Consider the following 16,764-nt stretch of genomic DNA (forward strand, 5'->3'; position numbering starts at 1 on the left):
GGTATTCAGAAGAAGCGAGTGTGTGGGGTGGGGTGCGGGTGGGGGGTATGTTTGTTTTGTTCTTCGTTCCGAGCTGGTTTCTGGCAACGTTCAAGGTTGAAAGAAACGGAAGGGAAAAAAAGGAAAAACGGGTTAGAGACGGGCGGTGATAATCATGTGAAAGGGGAGATGTGGGACGCTTGGACGATTCGATTTTTTTTTGTCTTTTTTTTTTTGTGCAACAAGCTGTGAGCGAGTGTTTGGTACGGATGGGCCTTGATGGATGAGGTTCTTGTTTTGGTTATGTCACACATATATTAGTATGAGAATCTGGCTCTTTTCTTTGTCTTATTTCTGGTGAGCGTTCCCAATTGGCAGTGTGAGAGTTGTATTGGCTGTCTTTTTTTTTATTATTACGTCACGTGGCCGTCAAACGCGGCCAGTACTTTCAATAAAAAATCAGAGATGCGCGCAGTAAAAATTGTGCAAAACCCTTGTACAGAAATGTTTTATGTTTTATTTTTTTGCCATTTGATTTTACCGCATTGTAGCGCACCGAAGCATGGTACGCTCTTCGAAAAAGTTGGAACACTTTATGGATCCCCTTAGAAGGTCCCTCTCTGTGAGAGGGAGACCTCTTCGGAGTGTTTCACTTACTCCGTTTTTTTTTCCACTTCTCCTTTTAATATTTGTTGTCCTGTTGCTGTCAATAAGATGAAATATTTAAATTTATACCGATATATTCTCAGAGGGAGTCGTGGCTTCCGACGACTTCGCGGTTCTGCCGAACTTCATTTTTTGAGTCGAGTTGTTTGATTGATCGGTTATTCGGTGGCGTGTTTTTGCCATGGGGTCTGCCTTGCCGGTGTGGTGGCATCTTACTCAGGGGAATCGCTTAAACTTTCGTAGTTGGTTCTTTAATATTCACGAACAAAGTTCTGAGTTGCAATGATGGAAACTTCGGTCAGATTGTCCCGACCATGCAGTGCCTTTCAAGGTTAATTTCACTCTTGACGGTCTTGACGGACTTGGGATTAATTTTTTGACGTAGAGCTGAAGGGTTATGTGGCTGAAGCATAGTAAGAAATTTCATGTAACGTTTTGGCGTAAGTATGAATTAATTACATTTTACTACATATAAATTTACCTAATTAACAAAATTAAGTTAAACGGCATAAAACGCAAATCTAAGCCCAAAACCTGGTGGACCTCTCCAGAAGTGAGAGCCCCGAACCCCTTTTCTTTTCTTTTTTTTTACTGTTACTGTTTACTGTTATTCGCGTATTAGCTGAATTTTAAGGTCACATAAGTTGCATATTTCCGAATTGATATCGGACATCTCTGAAAAGACTTTTTTTTTTCCATCTAAATAGCCCTCGCAATTCACGCTTTTCGAACAGATTTTATAAAGAAAATTTTATAAGTTCTCAGACCATTTCACGCGGCACCTACTTCGAATTTTTCACGTTCTTTTGCTTTTTACTACTGTCTCGACTTCGACCGTGTCTCTTCGAACACTGAATATAACCCACGCTTTCCCACTACGATATTCGCACGATTCGTTTCATTGTTGCAAAGTACCCCACGTACGCAATCCCTATCCAGATCCGCCCAGACCTGGTACCCGACACACACACATGTCGCATCCTCTCTCGCGCTTACTCCATTAAATTCCCCTCTCTCGCACTTTCACAACTCACTCAGACTCGTTCATCAATTAGCCCACGCGCTTACACGCAGGGACGCAGCGTAAAAAAAAAAAAGGAAGCCAGTAATTAAATTCGATCGAGCCAATCAGCGTTCGATCACGTATCGCACGCCGCTCCACCCTTGTAACGAACAGAAACTATAAAAAAAAGGGGAAGAGAACAGTACTACTCCCCTCTTTCCCTAATAATTGAGGCGCCGTACATAAAGCAAAATAATCCCATCACGCTGTTCGTCTGCAACAAACAACCTCTGCTACAAAAAAAAAATCGTCTGCTATAAAGTTAGTTTCGCTTTCGTATTCGCTGTCACCTTGTCAGGTGCGATCTTCATTACGGGAAAAGCGGTCAGCGACGTCTCGGCATTTTTAATGGTCCATTCGAGTGTTTATTGGATGAGGCACACGCGTCCTAAACACGTATAGCGTTCCCGCGGGACTCTCCTCAAGGCTAGGGCGACGTGCGTTCCTGCACCAGTCACAAGCAGCGGGGCTGTATAAAGTGGCCTGTGAAGTATGGCAGGTGGCGCTGGTGACGGTTGTCGAGCTGTCCACGTCGTCAACGCGCTGACACGTGTGATTTGGACGTGGGGGATGTGTGTCGGTTGTTCGGCCTTGACACGATTTTTTTACACTGTTTCGTTTTTCCTTTTTTTTTTTTTTTTATGTGGCTGATATGAAGTGTGGAGGTATACGCATTTCGAGATTGCGCTCAGTCGGTTCCATTTGTGGAGCCACAATCTTCATATTATTTTCCCTTCAAGTCCAATCCGATCCGGATAGGCAATGTCAACTTTCGAGCGTCAAACTTTGCACAAAGTCTCGTTTTTCCCGGGTTATTTTGAGTGACAAAAAAGCCTCTCGCGGCACCGTTTTCTATCAACTATACTCCGAGACAACATGGCAGCTGCAGTCCCACAAACATACCTCTGCCAGCGGCTAATGTCGCCGCATAACCACAACAGAGAAATTAATCACGATGAATGGGGAAATTCGCCTTGTCCAGAAGCGTTGGACGAATAAGTGAGCTAAGTGTATTTCTACGAGGGCGGTTCCATAAGTTTCCGGCCCGAGGTAGAAAATGCGCGCGAACTTGAGCGCCATCTGTTGGAGCACCTCCCTCAAACCCCTCCATGCTTTTGTGGGTTGGAGAGCGGCATTTCAAACAGCGAGGGTGCACTCTTCGGTTAAAATGGAAAAAATCGAGTACCGCGCTGTGATAGAATTCTTGACAAAAGAGGGACTTTCGCCTAAGGAAATTAAAGCGCGACTGGACAACGTGTACAGGGAAGCCTCTCCGTCGTACAGAACGGTACACAACTGAGCTAAGCAGTTTCGACTGGGGCGAGAGTCCATTGAAGATGATCCACGCGATGGTCGTCCAGTGGAAGTGGTGACACGAGAAAACTTGTCTCTTGTCGAGGAGGAAGTGCTGAGCGACAGGCGTCTGAAGGTGAAGGAAATCTCAGAAAGGCTGGGGCTTTCCAAAACAACCGCTTTTCGCATCATCGGCGAGGGCCTTCACATGAAAAGGCTCAGCGCGAGATGGGTGTCACGACTTCTCTCGTCAATTCAAAAGCAACAGCGCGTCGTCTGTGCCAAAGAGTTTTTGGAGCTTTGTCAAGAGAACGAAGAAGAAATATTGAGGTCAATTGTCACAGGGGATGAGACTATGGTGCTTTACAATGATACCCTTTCGAAAAAGGAGTCGATAGAATGGCACAAACCAGGAGAAGCACCCCAAGAAAAGCAAAGGACACACAATCCACAAAGATGATCATGGCAACAATATTTTGGGACTGTCACGGGATCCTCCTCATCGACTTCAAAGAGAGGCACACCACAGTGAATGCGACTTATTATGCTTCACTCCTGTACCGACTGCGAGACGCCATCAAGAAAAAGAGGCGCGGCAGGTTGAGTCGAGGTGCCCGGTTGCTCCAGGACGATGCCCCTGTCCACACGGCTTCTGTTGCCAAGGCTGCACTGGAGGAGTACGGCTTCGAAGAAATCCACCACCCACCCTACAGTCCAGACTTGGCACCCAGTGACTACTTCCTGTTCTCAAACTTGAAGGGGGATCTCAGAGGACGGAGATTTCAAAACGATAGTGAGGTGCACGAGGCAGTTTTCCAGCATTTAGCGGACAAAACTTCGGACTATTTTTTCAAGGGTACAAGAATGCTGGTTGAAAGGTGTCAAAAGTGCATCGAAGTTAAAGGTGACTATGTCGAAAAGTGATACACTTGTTTCGTCTCTATGACTATTACAAGTTGGTCGGGCCGGAAACTTATGGAACCACCCTCGTACATGAACAACACCGCCCTTAAATGGCCTGCCATAGCGTCGTGTATTTAATAAACGTTCCACATTAGCCACGACCAAGTTCTTATCTTCTTCAGGGCTGCTTTACGTCGAAGCTATATAGCGTGAAGCCGGTTGCAGACTGAGTCGGAGCTCGCGAAGCCGTGTGTGCTATGGCAGGTCATTTTTTATATATCGTTTTAGTTTTGTTTATTTTTTTATTGAATTAATTAAAAATTATTAAAAGCTTAATAATATTGAATATTACTTTTTATATATTTGTTGTAGTTAGAAGTTTTAGTTACAGAAATGCGTTTAGCCCACAATTTCAACTTAAGAACTGCACGTGGAAGCTAGCTGCGATAGCTAGCCATATCACTCTACGTCGTGACAAGTAGACCTATTGGCGGTACATGGTGTCGCTGTCCGGTGGGGTAACCCTGTTAAGGTTGACAGACTACATTTCGTACCGTTCGTAGGTTGAACACGGTTATAGTTGCCTCATCAGATAACGAGGTCCCACCACTGTGTTATCACTCGCATCAGATCACAAATGGATATTCTGAGCCAAGTTTTACCGGCGAAAGTAATTGGACATTGCACAAGGCAAGTATAAAGTTTATCTTTGAACGCTTCTTACTTGAATTACCGAATTAATCTTTAAGCACGGAAATACTTCCCAAGAAGCGTTATTTTGTAATGCTAACTTTGGCATCTTCAAGTGCTACCCTGGTGTGGAGGATGCCCTCTATCGTTAGAATCCCAGATAATTCGTGCCGTTGAGATCTGCGTCTCCCGCATTATACTTTCGCAAAGTCTCCTCCTTCCGCGGAAGTTATAATAATTTCTTCTAAGGCATATAACAACGCGTTTAAAAGGCACCGTTATAAGCGGTATCGTTATCCAAAGCGTGCTCACCTTGCATCCCAGTCAGCAGCTGACAGCGTAACCTCCTTCACGTAGTCTAGCAACACTGCCGGTCTGGGTCACATCGTCTGTGACAACGAGAAAAGAACATTTCACATACACCTCTACGTTGTACAATAAAACGGTCCATGTTGCGTTGTCGCTTTGCAGCGTGTTACAAGCTTCAAGCAGTACCAAGTTTATTAAGCGAAGTCAAACGAGTTAGCAGGACCAAACGCCGCTTTCGAGGCAGTTACCGCCGTCAGCGGTATAACACATATTAACACGGCGTACGTTTCGTAATTTTTCAACCGCATTTCACACTGAACTATGTACATATAGTTTGAAGGCAGCGTCCAGCACATTACACGTTTTTATTTTTATTTTTTTTTATTTTTTTTTGTGTGTGGGTGGGTCTCTTATGCTTGATTGACAGTTACTGAGGTTTCGGTTTCAAGTTAGGCGCAAGGTGTAACATAGTCACATGACAGGTATGTAACGCGATCGCCCGTAGAGCACTGTTGGCTTGACGACCACCATAACTCGGGCATCGTAGCCAAGATACTTTCTAGCAGCTTGTACACGGTTCCGATGTGTTCTGACTTTGGGCAATTGGGCGGTTAGTTACCTGTAGTCATACCGCTGCATTGGTCGTATTCCCTTTTACGTGTCGCAAAATACTACTGCATTCCCCTCTGTGCCCCACTCCTTCCTGATGTCCTCTCTCCATGTGTCTATATCTGTACGCCGCTCGTATGGCCACAGCTGCTTCGCGGCGCTACAGAATAAAAAAAAACTGCTACGTTTCGGAGATACCATCAGCTCGCTACGGTATACGCCTGAAGTAGGTGTAATGAATGGATAGATGGATATATTTAAAGAATGATATGTAGTTCCGGAAATGTGGATCCTGCTAGTACTATACTGAAGTCTCACAGATCATTGACCGCTTGGGACTGAAGGAGGAATGAAGGAAAAAAGAGTTCGAATATAAAGAAGAAGTAAGATAAAACGAAAATGTAGTGAAAGAGTGAAACTATATTATCTCGAGAGTGTGCGAAACTATATCAAAAGCGTCCGAGTCCGATAATCTCCGTTTTGCTTCGCTAAGAAACTTTAAGATTTAGAACTCTGTGTTTTCGCCTCAGTGTCCAAATGTAGAAACCGGCGTTGTTACTATAGGAGGTTACTTCCACACGCTATAGGCGTTTGGTTAACTGTTCTGAAAGGTTTCATTCAAATGTTTCGCTTCGACATGAGGTTATTTTTGAGTATTTCTTGACGGACTTGTCAGGTATCGCGCCCGGCTCATTCTAATGCGTTACGTTGATGTTGATGTTATGCGACATTTCAGTACCTGTAGTCAAGCGGCCCACAAGATAGCATTACAGGTGTCACATATTCGATGACGACACCAAATAAATAAGACAAGACACTCGTGGCCACGAGCAACTTGATGACAAACGGTCACTCATTACGTGAGTGAAAAAGGCTTAGCTTCAAAACCTCCTTTAAAATTTGTACAGCATTACTGTCAGTGACGAAATCATCCAGTTCTTCAATTGAATAATGGCAGTTGCAGGAAAGGCACCAGCAGTGGGGGTTGTGTTGTGTTTGTCCTTCTACGTTTAATTGCCTCATCCACCACAACGTTACATCCAGTTCTTGTTTCCTGCTTTCCCAAAATCGTCTGCTTCAATTAACAAACGAGCCAAGACGAGCCGCTTACCTCGGAACCAAAAGCGCAGCCAGCTCGTAATCCTCACCGGCTTCCATTGCACAAATCTCAACCAATGACCACTCGGGTCTGCAAACAAGTGCCGTCTGCAAGGCAGAATCCTTTGTCGTCTGCTTCGGGGGAATCTCAGTTGTCGACCAAAACAGTGGCGGCGACGACGACACGCAGGTACGACAACCGAAAACAACAAAGAAAACGAGGTCACTCGCGATTGGCTGCACACTGGGCATCACGTCGCACGGACGTTGTCATGGTGACATGGCCCCCGGAATCTGTGGGCCCCGTGTTCAAATCTAGGCCACGGGGCCTTCTGTGAGTGTGTGGGATCTCATGCGGAGCGAGGCGGGAAGAATTGGCTCTTTCTGACTTGGCTTCTGTTAGTGTGCGATTTTGTATTTTATTTAAACGGGGGGCGACTAATTTCGAACGAATTTTTTTGTTATCATGCTGGGTTTTCCCACCAGAGGACACTTTTCTTTTCCGAGAATGTTCTCGAAAGTGCTCACGGTTCAGTGACTGTTATAGTACGTTCCGCTATATGCTCATATATACCTTGCGGAAACGGGAGATAATGTGGATGATCCGTATGAGTATGGAACGAAAACTATACGTACTAGTTTTGCTACAACCATGTCTATCTAGACTTGCATGTAATCCATTTTCTGAGAAGTTCTGCTATGTTCTACCATCCGCCAGGTGGCGGCAGCTGCAAGGTCGAGCTCGAGACTGTGCAAGGTGATGGGATAGCTTCACCCCGACTGTGCTGTCTCAGGTTTTCATTTTCCTAGACTTTTCGGCAGACTTTCGCCACCCACTCGTTCTTGCTATCCTCCCGCCTTGCCTCTTTCCATGCTGACCACGTCAACGTTGAATGCCCACAGCTGAGTAGCGACGCTGACACGGAATTAAGAAACAAATAGACGTCAACACGTAGGCGTGTGGGTTCCGTTCCCGCCACTGGTACTCAGTTTGCATTCCTTGAAATGTCGTTACACCTGTTGCCTTCTGGGTCGTGTTCTTAACACTCATTGTATCGTACTGTCATTCTGCCACGAACACGCAGTTTAACCCCTCCCCCCATTCCCTCCCCCCTTTCGATTCGTGGATCGTCAAGACAATCGCGGCTGGCTGCGTTTCCCCATTGACCAGCGGTATGTGCCTTGCATTGCTTCGTTTCTCTTCTTCTTACATCTCGTTTGCATGGGCGTGGTCGACCTTGCCCACTAGTTCTGCGCAACCAATTAACTGCGGTATATGGACGCTAACGTATTGACGAAGGTCGCGTTTTTTTTATATTCGTACTTGCTCTGTGCTTTGATGAGCTCCTGCAGACGCGTGCGATCGTTTCTATTCAACTGGACTTTCATTGTTTATTGATTTATTAAACTGCGCTTTATTATTAAGCGCTGCAGCGCTTGACAGGCGGATACGGGATGAAGAGGAAATATAAGCAGATTTGCAGGTCCACTCGTGAAGAGTGTTGATCTTTAAACAAAAAAATGATAGAAAGAATGAATGGAGATAAAGTGGCACTATGAAACTTAATGGTAATCTATGTGTTGTCTTATTGCGTGCGCAACGCCCTAGAACTGCGCGACCAGAATTAGGGTACAGCCGGCCGGCACCCGTGAGTTATTTAAAAACCACACATTTTCGCCTGTACAGCTGGAGGTACAGTTCCTTGAGCTTGTCACATCCAGAGGCGTGCGGTCCAGTCCAGTCTGACTGACAGCTACAGTAAGCTGTGTAGGCTCTGTTGTAGGCTCTGACTGATACAGCCGTTGCTGATGACGGTGTGTGCTCGAAAAGATGTGTCCTGGAGACACCGACAGACACATCTTTTGCAGTAGAAAGATGTTCATATCCTAAGGCTCCTCATCTGTGCATCTAAATCGGTTAGTATTACGTGTCTGCATACACTCATCCCGCGGTACACCCTTTTAGAGAGCACAATTACGCTCAACAGGGTGTCTGCTCACTCCCTCAAGGAAGTAGCATAACATCTTCTCCCTGCCGGGGAGTAATATTACTCTCCAGTAGGGAGAAATGTGTTATGCTACTCCCTTGAGGGAGTGAGAAGACACCCTTTTGAACGTAATTGTACTCTGCAAAAGGGTGTTACATATATGTGGCAGAAAAAGGAGTTAAAGTACACCCTTTTTTTTAAGAGTTTAGTCGTCTTGTGACGTGAAACCCCAAATTATCCTCTTCCCCAACACACGCTAAGAAAAAAAGGAGTAATTTTACCCCTTTTGGGGAGTGAATGCATTGGCACAAAAATAGTCCCTTTCGGGAGTAAATGCACGGAAGTAAATTAATGTGACAGAATGGAGACTGCATTTTACGCTCTGTTCTAAGAGTCCAAAGGAACAAAATTAGTGTGCATGCATGAAAATACTTCGAATCAAACAGTCAACAGTGATACGTCGAGTCATATAAAATCTTGCGGCATACATAGGGCACAATTTGCGAAGAAAGAAGCGCTAACTGTTTCTTACTCTGTGGTAGTGGAAAATTGCTAAGTTGGGTGAGTTACACAGCCTTATGCCTTCAAATTGACCAAGATCACATATTTACATAGACTGTTGCATTCAGAAGACCATTTGTGAAGTTCAGTGACAATTTGAAGTCCTGGGGAGTAAATGTCGGGGATCGAAATGGGGAGTAATTGCAGTCTAGGGGACTAGAAGCTGCAATTACTCCCCATTTTACTCCTTTTTGTTTTCTTAGCGTGCAGCACCGAATATCCCCCTGACGTCCGAATAATGTCTTAACGGATTTGTACGTGCGATGGATATCCGAGGGACATCCGTCGGACTTACGTTGTTGTTGTTGGAGTTTGGATTACGTTTGCTTCCACGAAATCAATACTGCCACCGCAGACAATACCGTGAACCTACCCTAATTCGTTCAGGGTCGTACACACAAACGCAATTTCGAATTCTGAAAGCGTCCTCCTCTTTTATGCGCCGTTTCATTTTTAGTTCAATGTCTTTTGATCCGAGTGCGCTACAGGGTCCGTAGCCCGGAATGAGTCCGCGTTGGTAGACTGTGTCCCATTTACGAAAGAGAGCGTTCAGATTGCAAAGTCCCGTCACGTCACTTGATTATGATGCTTGTTCTGGATCGTGGTTGTGTTTTGTTATCACCATGCAAGAAGAGTATATATATAATATGATAGAGGGACAATGGGGGAAGGGATCTTATGTAACGCTTACGTGGTCTTCGACCGTAACCAGGACCTGCTGACGTTCAGTGTTGCGTTACTGCAGCGCCATCGTAAGTGACAGTAGCCGTTTAAGTTCTTTTGTGTTGTAAACGCAGATCGTCTAAACCCGGATAAGGAGAAAAGAGGTTACGCTTAGAAGCTAGCTACCTGCCTTCTGGACGTCGCCTCGGTTGAGATACAGGTTCCTTTAAAATATTGGGAACACTTGTTAATGACACTAGAAAACAAGAAGTAGCGTGATTTAGTGCAGAGAACGTTTTCGCTCGTTGGTCGTCATTAGCAAGACTGGGAGGTGGTGGGTTCGAATCCTATACCTCCGGATGTACTGTTTGAGGTTTTCCCGGGGTTTTCCGACAGACTTTACAGCGCAATAGACCTCACCCTGTTTCTAAACAAATGACGTCATAGTGCTCGACAGCGCCACCAATTTGGTAGACTTGAACTACTCTAGGAGCTAGAGGCGAACAAGGTCTCCGTCCGAAAGCCACGTTCTTGAGGGGATTATGATGATCCCTGAAAGGGACACGACCTTCGGTCCTACTTTTCTTCCAATAGGAGGCAGCGAACAAGTAACCATTCGTTAAACCCAGCCCTCTCCTTCCGATTTGTTTCGGTTTCAGTCTGTCTACCAACGTCATGATGACGTTTCTTGTGTAGAGGTCCATTCTGCTAGATAACCTGGAAATAGGGGACGAGAGAATTACTGGACTTCAACAAGCTTACCAGAATTATAGAAGGCTCAACGAACTCATCGGAATCTTGAGTTTCTTTCTTTCTTTTTTTTTCATTTTACAGGTTGTTTCAGGACCTTCTGGAACCGCAGCTCAGTTTCTTAAGACAGCATGTTCTTCCTGCGTAGTAAAATGAGAAAAATAAATACACCCACCGACCAGGACGTTCGCGACACGATGTATGTGAAATGTCATCGTCATCATCACCACGGGTGCCATCCATGGTGCCCACACCCATCCATCGGTCTTAGTACCACGTTCGCTGTCACGCGATGCGCCACCCATTGTCACGCCAGCCTCGAAGAAGAACGTTCCAATCACGCAAGGGCAACGTGAAGACGGTGCCCGCTATGTCCCAAAAGGCACCAAGACCCGGCACCAAGACCACAATGACTCCAAAAATCCCGAAAGATGATTTCGAAGACCTTCCGGAGATCTTGGAACCAAACGTCGAGAAAGACTTCTACCGTTATTCTCCTCCGCGTAAACGACCGCCTTCCCTCGTCCCGGGGTCGAAGCCTCCTTATGGTGCGGCCACGCCTGGACTTTACCCGAGACCTCTGTTCCACCGGCCCCCGTTTCCACCTGGTTGGCGGTCGCCGTCTAGGAAGGAGCTTATGGACTACCGAGGTATCGAGGACGACGAACCGCCTGGGCTTGGGCGTCCTGGTCCAGCACGAACTCTGGCGCCGAAGGCTTCCGATGAGGACGGTGGTGAAGCTAAGCCTTTTGAAGAACCAATCAATGAGCCAATCAAAGAGCTTGCCGTGAGTATTAAGGGTACATTCTTAGGACCGCTTGATAGCCGCACTTTTTATGTGTCAATGTTGAGGTGCAGTTATGGATAACTCGGAAGTACGAACTCAACACTAACCCACTGTTCCCACTTCATACCCCCCCCCCGTTGCCCTCTTGCCGTCAGTCCCTCTTCGCACCGCTCGTAGCCACCGTTGCATCGCGGTGTTAACCCATGTTGCAGGCTCGTGGCGTACTCATCCCATTCATGGAAACTGTCGTGTATGTTTTTTCTTGACGTCCCTATACCCGCGGTCCACCTAAGAGCAGCAGGAAATGTAGTCAGTCAACCCTAATAGATGTTACACCGCCGAGGAAATTATACTGCAGCGCCACCAGGTGCCGCCCGGCCGCATTACTTGTCGCGACGCAGAGAGATGCGGCTAACAAGCATGGAGGCGGGGCATAAAGCTACAATTCCTGGGTTTAAACACGATTTGGGATTTGCACACGATTTGATTGACACACGTTCAAAAAATTTTTCGGCAGACTTTGCAGACGAATGTCTGAACAATTCCCCCTGAAGCCTGCCTCAGGGCGCATACTAGCCCCTCTTGTTCTTGCTCTCTTCTCTCAATCTGTCCACGTCTGTAGCCAGAGTTGCTTCGCTGTGACGGTTACGTTCTTTCATGTTATTCAACGACATTCTGCGCGATCCAGGTTTATTGCAAACCCCACTTTGTTGATTATACTGTCCAATTGTACCATGTGTAATTTTCGAGGGTTTCTGCTTGTCGCGACTCATGCGTGTCGTCCCTCTTTACAGGAAGACGAAGGTGATCCAAATGCTTTGCCCTTAGGTATGTCACCTATGGCGATAAGTTGGGTTCTGGTACTGGAGTCTGTTGGGCTCTTTCTTTTCGCGGCCGTCATAGCCTTCCTCACCTTTTACATCTCCCACCTGCTCCGTGAAGAAAACGAAGAAGAGGAAACAGAACCAAGTCCAAACTATGTAAGCAGTATTTCGGGTTATGTGTGCGTAGCGTTTCTAGAGGCTCGAAGGGTTCAGGGCTGCAGCGCGAGCTTAAAGTGCGATTGCAAAGTTGCGCTAAAGAAAAGCGTAAGATTCAGCGACCCAACCCTCGGGTCGGAGGTCGCCGACAGTCTCTGTTCGAAATACTGACGGCTCCGAGACTTGTGTTTCAATGTGCGCCACAGGAAATTCCTTACTTTAGATCCTCTTAGCACGAAGACCGTGGTTTTCGTGTGTGTAATAAGTAGACAGTGGAACGGACACCATTCAGTAGACTAACGGCGGTAACAATGATGATGGTGATATCGTAAATTCGTAAACCGTAGTAAATGCGTTTTACCGCGGGTACTATTTTGAACTAACCTCTAACCCAGCTGTCCTGTAGACGATTGGCATTTGCCTGTATTATTGTTGTCGATGACGCCATAGGCCATCCATTAACGCAAGCCGTGTGATGCGTGTTTAAGCGCACGCCTCTAAGACAGCAGTCTGGGCCGCGTGACAAAGTGCCAGGAATCGACCTCTGTGGTTAGTTGACGTATCGTCCTGATCCTATAAGATTGCGGCCTAGGTCGGCTTCGACCCACGGGAATTTGTGGCGCGGTACAATTGGTGTGGACACGTCGTCTCACGTCCCCGGCAAGTTTCATGAAGCACGCGGTTATGTGTACTGAATTTTCGATGCATATCAAAGAACCAAAATTAATCCACGTGCCACGACGTAACATGTGACGTGTCCCGTGATTGTAGGTGTCTCGTGACGTAACTCCACGGAATATCTATGGTTAAAGTCCGAATATAGTGCGCGGAGCGATTAATGGTGTGGTTTGGGGAGAACAGATCCCCCATCGAAGTATAGTTTTCTTTTTTGTATAGGACTCCACCACCGAAAGTCGAACCTACCCTCAGTTTACCTACGACAGCAGCCCGCTTCCTGCTCCGCCTCTGTTTCCCTTCGACCGCAATAACACCCTTTACAGTCTCAAGAACCATACCGTGATGTGCGTGTTCCAGTCCCGAAGCGAAGACCTCCACGTGTATGGCAGTGACTACAAGAGCGTCACTTTCCCCTATCCGTACTGTCACCTGGCTGTTTACTGTTGCTTGAAGATGAGCGAGGAGTATGGTCTGGTACCTCGGCAAGGAGAACAGTCAGCCTTCTACCCGTTTCCCATCATAACCGGATGGAACCCCTACATCGAATCTGTTGGCGTCATAGTCGGTGGAACGCCCGAGGAAGACCAGAGGTTTCGGACGCTCTTCACGGACAGTACGGCAGAGGCTGAGCGTGCGCGGATGAATTTCACTGAAGTAAGTGGGATTGGTATATCTTGGACTTTGAGTGAGTACCTGTCATGAAGTAGCTGGTCTCCATGTATGAGGAGCCAGTTCTCAATCATTGAAGTGGGAGCAAGGATGCCTAATAGGGTTGGGCGCGAGGAAATCCTGAGACAAGGTGAATCTAGATTGCGCGAGGCAAAGGAGATAAGCAGGGCATGGCTTCAAAGCGACGTATGAGGCATTACGTTCGCAGGTATAGGGTAATCAAGATAAATTTACCAGCCGTAATCTCGCTCCGCCTTTAGGGATACCTAGGCCAAAGTTCGCTTCAAGAGGTACGCTCGCTTCAGTCTCTCAACTGTCTCCGTCGTACAATCTGACGTATTCCACTCTGTCTGAAGCTCACTCTGGGAGCTCAAAACATGCTCCAACGCTCCCTGGATCGTGGTTGGAACGCTTCCAGAGTAAAAGAGGACCCCTGGAGGCGCACTAGGCTCCAGGAACCTCTGAGAGCGGAGCGAGAATACGGCGATAAAAGCCAAGGAGGTCAGTCCTAAAGGTTTTCGCTGATTTTTCGTACGAAGCCCTTCCGATGGCAAGATGTCCCTGTCGACGATATCTTTTTCGGGGCACGACAGGATGCAGAAGGGGTAGCTAGATAGTAGATGAAGCGGACCTCTCCATACCTACCACTATCAAAGGGGTAGGGAGCGTCAGTGTCAGCGTTTTCGTAGGGACCTGAAGCTTGCGTTCTTTATGGATGCTCCATTACACTGTGTAATTTTATCCCTTTTTGGGGACTGACTTGTTCCCATAATGCCTTTCCTAATTAATGCGCGGAAGTTCATACAAAAGACACTAACTTTCGGGATCAGGGCACTAAAATGGGAAGTAAAAGCAATCGAAGGAACTGTTCAAATTGCTCCCAAAAGTACTCCCTTTTTTCCCCCTTTTGAGCGTATAGCCATACCTGTTGGGAATACTTTTCGACATCCCGCAGAACGCAAGAAGATGGTGCGAAACCAACACATACCATCGGGTGTACCTCTTCTGGTCATCTCCTCTGGGTAACATCACCGCACAAATGACTGACAAGGTGACGCGGATGTGGACCGAGCTGTCTCAGTACAACATCAGCTTGGGCCTGGTATCTGAGCAGAGAGATAATCACCTCGCCGCCTACGACGCGGGTCGACTAAGCCAGTTCTTGGACCCTTTCTCCTTCCTCCTCCTGCCGCCGTCGTTTACGGACCAGGATTTTCGGCCAACTATCCTCACGTAAGGCTACTCATATATATATATACACCGGGGCTAATGTAGCGGAAGCTGGCCCAAGCCGAACCTGGCAGCACGTAGTCACAAAAGTAGCCACACCAGTGTTGGTGTGGCCACGTTTGGGGGGTGGACATCTTCACGCAAGTGCGTATTTCCGGATTTTTTTTTTAAACGTGGAATGGCTTTCAATGAGGACGGTCTCTCATTCTGACCTCCCGCTTCTGTTCGAAATCCCATAATTAAAGAGTTCATTAATTTTAGGTCATTAGTCATCTTGTGTCATGATGTCAGCCTGGCTCAGTCAGTCTCTACTTCAAAAACAGCATCTATTTTGAGCTGGTAGTTTTTCAACAAAAATTATGTAACGAATAAAAATAGGCACCCCGTATATTTGCCTGAAGGCTACTACTCTCTAAAAACAGAGCTTCACCGCATAGCACGCTGTGCGTCAACCATTGCCACAAATGATAGGGTTATCGCATCAGATTCGAGGAGAGAAAGGGAGCGTACGCCTTTTTGTGGCAAATTGGGTATATGGTAATTACCATAAGAAGACGTACGCCTCTCTCTCTCCTCGAATCAAAAGCGATAACCCTATCGTTCGCGGCAATGATTGGTGCACTACGTGCTATGCGGTGAAGTTCTGTTCTTACTGTCCCCTGTTCAGCTCAGTGACGTATATGCTCGAGAAACATTGCTCGTAAAAGAAATATAGCTCATCAAAGTAAACGAGACGTCCTAAAAGTTACGTTAGAGTAACCTTGATCCGTACCTATGGGACATTTCGCCTCTGGTGCGCTCAGCTCCTGGTGACGTAGTACACGCCGCCAGGCTAGAATTTTAGAATGATGTATCTGATGTGGGAGAGGACGTCTAAAGAGAGTCCTTGTCTTTGGGAGCTTGTTCTTTACATGAAATGGGAGGGTGCTGGGTCACCCTCCACTGCTGGTATGTTTCCATCAACGCCGTTCTTCAGCCGCTTAGCCTTAGCCAGTTAATATCTCCTTACCCTTTTCCTTGCACGTTCCAGTTACTACGATGGATCCACTATCAACCATATCGCGGCCTTCCTCAACAACGCGACGTCAAGCAGGGTTGACTCCGCGTGTGTCCTCCTGCCTGCCTGCGCGCTCGAGTCGCAATTGACCAAGACGCCAGGGATCCGCATTCAGCAATCCCAACCCAGTCTGGGCCCTGGGCGGGGAGGTACGCTCACCAGGAAGGCCGGCCATTTCTCCTTCTCCGAGACCTGCGATGTCGTCACCGGATGTCAGACGGCAGACTTCACCTACTTCCGGTGGTCCTTGTGCGGGGACACCTGGATCAGTTACCCCACACCGGATCTGCTTCACAACTTCATCTGCGAGGTTCAGAGGCGAACCGGAATTTCTTGCTTCGGTGTTTGGGACACGGACTGGGACGACTTTGCGAATCATTGTGGGCGAGGACGCTATCCGATCATGACGGCGGTATTCCATTGGCCGTTACAGTCATGTGACGAGTGCCATAGTAATGACTTTGCATGTTGATGATTACTCCTTTACATTGTCTAACTGGTAGAACGATTTGTCGTGGTCATTCAATGTGTGATGTAGATATTTTATTCCAATAGATCGCAATATCGCAGAGTACTGCTTATGTCTCCGCGTACCCGGATTAAACACGTGTTATATTAACGACTCGCGCGCTGTATCGTCTGGTATGCATTCATCTACTCCATGGCATCCCCCCTCCAAAATGTAACGTGTCCCTCTCCAGATACAACAAACTTGAAACTGGTACCTTTGGCAGCCATGTCGAGTTGTACACTGACAGTTCAAAGACTTGCTTCCGGGGTATCGTGCGCTA

At 46.9% G+C, this 16,764-nt stretch overlaps 3 protein-coding genes across 8 annotated transcripts in view; 2 read left to right on the top strand and 1 right to left on the bottom strand.

Annotated features, from left to right (window-relative positions):
• The window catches only part of LOC135397251 (BTB/POZ domain-containing protein 3-like), a 27,971-nt gene extending 17,264 nt beyond the window's left edge, over nucleotides 1-10,707 (bottom strand). The window contains exons 1-3 of one of the 2 annotated variants that reach the window (XM_064628701.1): nucleotides 10,585-10,707; nucleotides 6,624-6,757; nucleotides 4,907-4,983 (exon numbers count right to left, since the gene is read on the bottom strand). In XM_064628701.1, coding sequence (XP_064484771.1) covers nucleotides 4,907-4,913 — 7 coding nt within the window. In that variant the 5' untranslated portion in view covers nucleotides 4,914-4,983; nucleotides 6,624-6,757; nucleotides 10,585-10,707. Of the gene's footprint in view, nucleotides 1-4,906; nucleotides 4,984-6,623; nucleotides 7,670-10,584 lie in introns of those variants that run through there. The other variant, XM_064628700.1, reaches the window with a different exon arrangement.
• The window catches only part of LOC135397253 (Kv channel-interacting protein 1-like), a 318,617-nt gene extending 307,848 nt beyond the window's left edge, over nucleotides 1-10,769 (top strand). For both annotated transcript variants that reach the window (XM_064628703.1, XM_064628702.1), the window contains one exon: nucleotides 10,657-10,769. In XM_064628703.1, the coding sequence (XP_064484773.1) occupies nucleotides 10,657-10,720 (64 nt within the window). In that variant the 3' untranslated portion in view covers nucleotides 10,721-10,769. The remainder of the gene's footprint in view (nucleotides 1-10,656) is intronic.
• LOC135397249 (uncharacterized) lies at nucleotides 10,735-16,595 on the top strand. Of its 4 annotated transcripts, none has more exons than XM_064628694.1 (6): nucleotides 10,735-11,359; nucleotides 12,154-12,187; nucleotides 12,302-12,339; nucleotides 13,237-13,671; nucleotides 14,642-14,919; nucleotides 15,947-16,595. In XM_064628694.1, exons 1-6 carry the CDS (start codon nucleotides 10,865-10,867, stop codon nucleotides 16,443-16,445), a joined length of 1,779 nt encoding a protein of 592 aa, XP_064484764.1. In that variant the 5' UTR covers nucleotides 10,735-10,864; the 3' UTR covers nucleotides 16,446-16,595. The 4 variants fall into 4 exon arrangements, with proteins under 4 accessions (XP_064484764.1, XP_064484766.1, XP_064484765.1 ...); XM_064628696.1 differs by having other exon boundaries at nucleotides 13,375-13,671; XM_064628695.1 differs by having other exon boundaries at nucleotides 12,154-12,339; nucleotides 13,375-13,671.
• Nucleotides 16,596-16,764: the final 169 nt, after the last annotated feature.

This window comes from Ornithodoros turicata, chromosome 6 (assembly GCF_037126465.1).
Source record: "Ornithodoros turicata isolate Travis chromosome 6, ASM3712646v1, whole genome shotgun sequence".
NCBI lineage: Eukaryota > Metazoa > Arthropoda > Arachnida > Ixodida > Argasidae > Ornithodoros > Ornithodoros turicata.